This window comes from Gasterosteus aculeatus, chromosome 13 (assembly GCF_964276395.1).
Source record: "Gasterosteus aculeatus chromosome 13, fGasAcu3.hap1.1, whole genome shotgun sequence".
NCBI lineage: Eukaryota > Metazoa > Chordata > Actinopteri > Perciformes > Gasterosteidae > Gasterosteus > Gasterosteus aculeatus.
Window position 1 is genome coordinate 23,602,749 of NC_135701.1, and position 7,202 is coordinate 23,609,950.

The 7,202-nt window shown below is 40.0% G+C and overlaps 1 protein-coding gene across 1 annotated transcript; it reads left to right on the forward strand.

Annotated features, from left to right (window-relative positions):
* Window positions 1-4,243: 4,243 nt before the first annotated feature.
* LOC120831372 (myosin light polypeptide 6) lies at window positions 4,244-4,958 on the forward strand. Its single transcript, XM_040196787.2, has one exon. The coding sequence runs from the start codon at window positions 4,266-4,268 to the stop codon at window positions 4,857-4,859; it is 594 nt and encodes a 197-aa protein (XP_040052721.1). The 5' UTR covers window positions 4,244-4,265; the 3' UTR covers window positions 4,860-4,958.
* The last annotated feature ends 2,244 nt before the right edge of the window (window positions 4,959-7,202 follow it).

The window sequence follows — 7,202 nt, forward strand, 5'->3', positions numbered from 1 at the left end:
TATATATATATATATATATATATATATATATATATATATATAGAATCTATATATATATAGAATATATATATATGTATATATATCTACACTAAAGACCTGATCATTGATGATTAATGACCACTGGTTTGTGTTCATTGATTCGTTTTTGTGTGTCTCCAGGTCCTACTGATCTACCAGAATGCACCTCCGCTGCCCCCTCTCACAACAGATCTTTCCAAAAATAACACCTTTTTATTGTAATGTCAGTTTTACTATACGTTTTACCTGATGATGTTTAAAGTAATAAAGTATCAAACAGTATGAAATAGTTAACATGCTCATCTCAAATAACAATCACACAACCTTCATCAAACATTTGATGTCATTTCTGTAATTCTCGTGTGATAATTAAGTGTTGAATTAATATTTATTTTTTGATGAGGTGTTTACATTATTAATCATGCTCTGCAGAGAGGGTGATCGGCTGCCATCTGCCACCTCCAGGACTTGTTTGCTTCTAGGACCCTGAAGCGAGCTAAAAAGATCGTAGCCAACCCCTCTGAACCCGGACAAAACCTGTTTGTGCCCCTTCCATCTGGCAGGAGGCTGAGGTCCATCAGGACCAAGACCTCCCACCACACAAACTGTTTCTTCCCCTCGGCAGTTGGGCTCATTAACAGAGCCCGGTCTGCCACTGACTAACTCTGACATTCCACTGGTCACTCTCCTTCACACTTCACACGTCACTTTCTGTTCACTTGTGCACTTTATTTTTAATTTCTAAATATTTTTAACTCTAACTGTTATTCCTTTTATTTTTAAACTAACCCATAGCCTTATACTACTAATTCATAGCATTATATTTCATTTTATTCCTCTTCCACTGTTGTCTTGTCGTCCATTGTCGTACTGTCTGCTGTTTCGCACCAACCGCCAAGTCAAATTCCTTGTATGTCTGACATATTATGATTTTCTTGATTCCTGATTAAGTGTTACATTGCTGATATTTATTAATACAACAATAGAACGTTGTAATAGAACGAGAATGACTTTTAGGGTTAGGGGTTATATGTAGTTGTAGTAAAATAATATAAATAATAATTTGTATCATGTTTATTAAGTTATATTATGCCATCGTATTATGCATGTATCTTTAAATCCACATTATATAATGACATATCATTGCATAGAACAAGTTATTCTCAAAAGAACAGTTCACCTCACTCACAATCTGCATGTCTTGAGGCTGTCATCACTTTTATTTAAAGGCTGAAGGACACCGCAAGCAATGTGGATAATCACAGTCCTTATCACAGGGGGAATGTTAATGTTACAGATAGCTTTGAATAGCTCACCATGAGACAGAGAGACTAAAACAAATAAACTAGAGAAAGAGGGAGAAAGGGATAGAACATGAAACAAAACAAAAGCATAAACTCTTCTATATTTACTGAAATGTTTAAATCTTATTTTCTCTCCAGATACTCCACATATTTAATCTTTTTATCAATAACATCGTCCATATTGTTCATAAATCATCTCGATGGTCGAGCAGCCTCTACTTTCTGTACTTTTAGACATTAAGCTACTGTATAACATCCCAAAATGTTATATCATATATATGTGTCAAAGAAGGGGGGTGAGTGACAAATGGACCACTTTACGCACTGCTAAGCTAAGCTGCTAGGCTACTTCCATCTCAACATCTACCTGGCACTGCACACCGTCTGCAGAGGCCCACTAAAAGACAGTGGTTTGGAAAAAGTTCTGGCTAAATGTCGGGAGATAATGACGGAGAGTTGAGAGCAAAGTGCACAAGGACAGCAGGAAGAGTTGCTAGTTTGACATGTTGCACCCGGTGGAATTCTGCCTTGGAGATGATCCAATGTGTGTAGTTTTATTTTTTACTATTAAACAACAAAAATACACGCTTTCTAAAGTGATTACTCATTACTTGTAAGATTTGGTATTTAAAAGAACAAACTTTTAGTGAAGCTAATTGGTCTAATTTTATGAGCAGGACCAACATGCCTCTTCCGGTATTCCCATAAATACAGCTTAACCCACTCTTCGTACGCAATCTAAATCCCAACTCAAAATGTTTCTGTATATCTTAAGTGGCCCCCATGTGCTTGTGTGCATGTTTGACAATGTCTCAGCTCCTAATGAGACCCCAGATGATGTATTGTGGGATGTCCTCCAAGATCTTACCAAGGACATTAGTGAGCTTCTGTAGTAAGTAAGTACGTCTGATGAGCAACCTGGCGGTGTCTGATGGACTGAAACATAATGTTCCAGAGGAATTCTGTGGGATTTAGGTCAGGTGATTGTGAGGGCCATTCCATTGTATCAATCCCTTCATCCTCCAGGTACTGCCCGCATGTGCATCAGGAGAAACCCTAACCTACTGCACCAGCATCTGAAAATGGGTTCAAGGATTTGATCCTGATACCGAATGGCAGTCAAACTGCCGTTCTCTAGCCTGTAGAGGTCTGCGCTTCTCTGCATGGATTTGCCTCCCCAGACCATCACTGACCCACGTTGAATGACGTTGCAGGCAGCATAGCTTTCTCCTTTGTTTCTCCAGACTCTTTCACGTTTATCATAAGTCCTCAGGCCGATCCTGCTCTCATCTGTGAAAAGCACAGGGTGCCAGTGGTGGACATTCCAATTCTGGTGTTCTACAGCAAATCTTTAGATTAGATTGGATTTGATTCAACTTTATTGTCATTGCAGGTACTGAGACAACAAAATGCAGTTTAGCATCTAACCAGAAGTGAAAGAAAGCAGATAAAGTGCAGTGTATATATATGTGGTATATATAAAAATAAGAATAATATGCACAGTATGAAATATACATGGAGCACTATGTATATTCAGCAGCCAATTTGTAAGTATGAAGGCATGGTAGTGCAAATATGGCATAATTGAAGTGCAAAATGGCCAGGGTGGAGGGGGGAGTCAGATAATTTGTAATTAGTTTTTGAGACAAAATACCTTGGGGTAGTGATCCATCATAAACTAACATAGAGACAACATATTGATCATATTAATGGTCAATAGCAATAATGTATACATCTGGAGATTTACTAACTTCTAAGGCCTGGCATATAATTATTGCTCACCTATACTTTCTTACATATCATATTGTGTGGAGGTGTGGGGGTCAACCTATAAAACGCTGAAAGATATATGTCAAATGAATAGAACGATATAAAATATGTCATGAATAAGCATAAGGATTACAGGTACTTGAACCCAAAAGCACTACTCGGAAACAGAAATGCAAGTAGTTCTTTACTCGTGTTCAGACAGGGTCAAAACTCGGAGGTCAGTCCAACAGGCAAATAAATCCAAAAAGGGGGCCCGCAAAAATCCTGGATCGAGTAGTCGGGAAAACAGGCAGATCAGGAACAATATCAGGATACGCTGGAGAGGTTGATGATAACACACAATAATCTGGCAGACGTAAGACGTGTAAGTGAGGGACCTAAATAGTAAGCGACTAATAAGGGAATGAGCTGACAGAAGATATGGCGTGGATGAAAGGTTCTGGAATGACAAGAGGGTTAATTAAACAAGCAGACAGGATGTAAACTAATAAGACATAGACAAAGTTCTTTTACAAATACATGAGTGTAAATATGATTTTGTTCACTGCACAAAAAGCTAAAAATGGGATTAAAAGATGTATCTCTGTTGGGGTCCAATAATGGAACAATGCTAAAGCAGAAGTAAGAATTTGTAAGTCTTTTTTTGTTTTTTAAAAGGAAAAGCTATATTGGAGGGTTACAAGGGCAAATGAAATGTGTATGATAGGTGTGTGTGTGTGTGTGTGTGTGTGTGTGTTTGCGTGCGTATGTATGTATATAGTATATAGTGGTGGATATGGGTATGTAGCTATGCATATATGTATGTGTGTGTATGTGTATGTAACTTAATAATAATTTAGGAATAGGAATATACTAGCTGCTGAATATACTTCTGCCTATAACCTTTCGCACGCAATATATATTAGTTTGTATATATGCTTTACACATTGTATTTTACGCAATGACTGAATAAAACGCAACTAACTAATATATACTTTGAGTCACTGCATCATGACGAATCTTTTTCTCGTCACTTTATGATTGTCAGCTTCTCTTCCTCGCCTATCTGCTCTTATCTTCTCTTTGAGTGCTTCTATTCCAGGTTCTTTCCATGTTTGGCCTGCTGCTCTCTCTCTTTCTATCTCAGTCTCGCTCCTATAAAAACCCTCCATCTCCGCCCTTTTTCTCTGCACTATGGCACCAAAGAAAGTGGAGCCAAAGAAGACGGAGGTGAAGAAGGTGGAGGCAAAGAAGGAAGAGCCTCCTCCTCCACCCAAAACTTCAGAGCCAGTGTCCAATCCCCCTGAGGTGGACCTAAAGAGCATCGTGGTGGAGTTCACCCCCGACCAAATGGAGGAGTTCAGAGACGCCTTCACGCTGTTTGACGAGACGCCGGGGGCTGAGATGAAGATCCGTTTCGCTCAGTGCGGTGACGTGATGCGAGCACTGGGTCACAACCCCACCAACGGGGAGGTGTTGAAGCTCCTGGGGAGGCCAAAAGCAGAGGAGATGAACCTCAAGTTGCTGGACTTCGACAGCTTCCTGCCCATGCTGCAGCATGTGGCCCGGTCCAAAGAACAAGGCAGCTTGGAGGACTTTGTGGAGGGCCTGAGGGTCTTTGACAAGGAGGGCAACGGCACGGTGATGGGGGCGGAGCTACGCCACGTCCTGTCCACACTGGGGGAGAAGATGACTGAGGATGAGGTTGACCGGCTGATGGTCGGACAAGAGGACGCCAATGGACTCATCAACTACACAGAGTTTGTCAAGCACATCCTGGCCGGGTAGGACCACCAGCGGGTTCACCTGATGGTCTGAGGTTCAGTTGGTCTCTGATGTCTCTGATGTGTTCTCTCTGTTTCTCTAATAAAACATCTTCAGTCCTTCTCTCAGTTTCTCCTGTTATTTACCGTTTATAAGAATCAGAATCAAATGGTTTCTTTATATTTGTGATCTTGGAGATCCCCTGCAAAAGCACGAAATAACTGCTGTTATTATTATCATTATTATAATTCATCATTATTACAGAGCTGCCAACTTTTCAAAAAAACTTGGAGTGAGATTTTGTCGGGGGTGACCAAGATTTTGCCGCGCACGCAGCCACACACATTGGTGGCTCATATCAGGAAATTGGAATTCATTTGGCGTAGTACCCATGTTGTACCCTGCATTCTGGTGGTTTGTGGGGCCCAACGTCGTTGAGAGGGGCGGCCTGCTGGAGGTGGACAACATTGGTTACATTCTGAGAAGCAGAGACGTAGCTGATGGTCCACCCCAAGGACATTCTGGTTTAAGTAGATGTCATTTCATGCATTCCAGTGGATTTTTGGGTGGTATGCCTGAACTTATTCTGATTCATGTTCATCTGCTCATGACTTGTGGGGCCTTCTAGACTTGAGCTGAACATTCATCCAGAAAACTATTGCTGTGCCTCAATGACTGTCTATGTACCACAACATAGCCTAATTAATAGACCTGTGTTTAAGATTTCACCAATTTAGGTTGTTTTGATTACAATGGTATTCAACTAACTCTTAACTAAAACCTCACCTATATTGTTAATAATTATATAAGTATTCTTAAGAGCACTTAATGATTCATGTTCAGCAAAAAATGACAAGTTTAGTTAGGGAAAAATATTTTTCATTATCAAACAAAAAAGTGCAACAAATAAAGTGCTTAAACAGTAGCCCTTCAAAGCAAAACAATGGATACACATAATATAAATACACATAAATAAAATAACAAAAGATGAGGTATTAAGAAGGAGATCAGAAGCTGGTTAGTATCTTTTTTTATCAAGCATTGTTTATTAAGGCTTAATAAACAATGCTATGATGTTTTGAGCGTGCAGTACACCAAGAGGTTAACAAGGTGCTCTCCTGCTGCTTGTTGTGACAGTTTACATTCACCACTCAAAATCACACAAACACAACTAATAATGTCTTTCAAGAATTAAAGTTTAAGAGAGTGAGTACTTAATTGAACCACATGTCATTAACATACCTTAGTCTTTGCTCCTCCTTAGTTTCTCCCGCGGTTGTGTCTGTTTGAAAACCTTCTTCCGTTGCTAACTCCGGGACTCTTCGGGGTAAACAGGATGTCTATGCAGCGAATAGGTTCACAGACGCGCTCCTTAGCGCCGTCTATCGTCGGGGAGTTTGAAAAGGAACGAACGCGCTTCGGCCCAAAATCCGAATTTCTTTTTTTGCCGTGAGAAATTTGTTGTGTGGCGTGAGTGCGTGTGAAAACATGCAAAAGCGTGTGTCACACGGCGAAACCGTGAGAGTTGGTAGATCTGCTATTATTGTTGCTGTTTCTTTTTATTATCATTATTATTAATCATTTGTTCATTGTGAAAATTATTAAAGTTTTTGTTATTATTATTCATAGCCATGCTATTGTTATTATTGATAAATTGATATAAACTTTATTAATCCCCAAGCGGAAATTTGTGTGCAATAGCAGCAGTACAGCAAATAAAGTGAAAATAAAAAATGCACAATATATACACAGTAAATACAAAAAAATAAAATAGCAGAGCAAACATATTAAGTTAAGTGGAAGGAGTATGTACAGTGGAATATGTATTCAATTAAATTCAATTAGAAAATGAAGTTAAGACAGTAGGGTTGTCGTTCAAGTAAGTTCAAGTTAACAAGGATTTAGCCGGAGGTATTATGTTGTGTTCTGTTGTAAAGTCTTATTGCCGTTGGCAGGAATATTTTCCTGTATCTGTCGTTGTGACAGCGGAGCTGAATCAGCCTGTTGAAGAAGGTGCTCCGCTGGCCCAGCAGTAGGTGGTGAAGAGGGTGGTCCGGGTTGTCCAATATGGACAACAGTTTTTTCAGTGTCGTCTTCTCCACCACCTGTTCAGGATGCTCTTGTTGGGAGCCAATGATGGAGCTGGCCTTCTTCACCAGCTTCTTAAGTCTATTGGTGTCACCAGCTCCAATGCTGTTCCCCCAGCAGACAATGGCATAGTACAGAGCACTGGCCACAACAGACTGGTAGAACTCCAACATCTAGCTGCACACATTAAAGGATCGAAGTTTCCTCAACAAAAAGAGTTGACTCATCCCCTTCTTGTAGACAGCATTGATGTTGGCCTTCCAGTTCAGTCTGTTGTCG

Bases quoted from the DNA above. Each gene is read 5' to 3' on its own strand.
- LOC120831372 (XM_040196787.2), top strand. From the start codon at position 4,266: ATGGCACCAAAGAAAGTGGAGCCAAAGAAGACGGAGGTGAAGAAGGTG.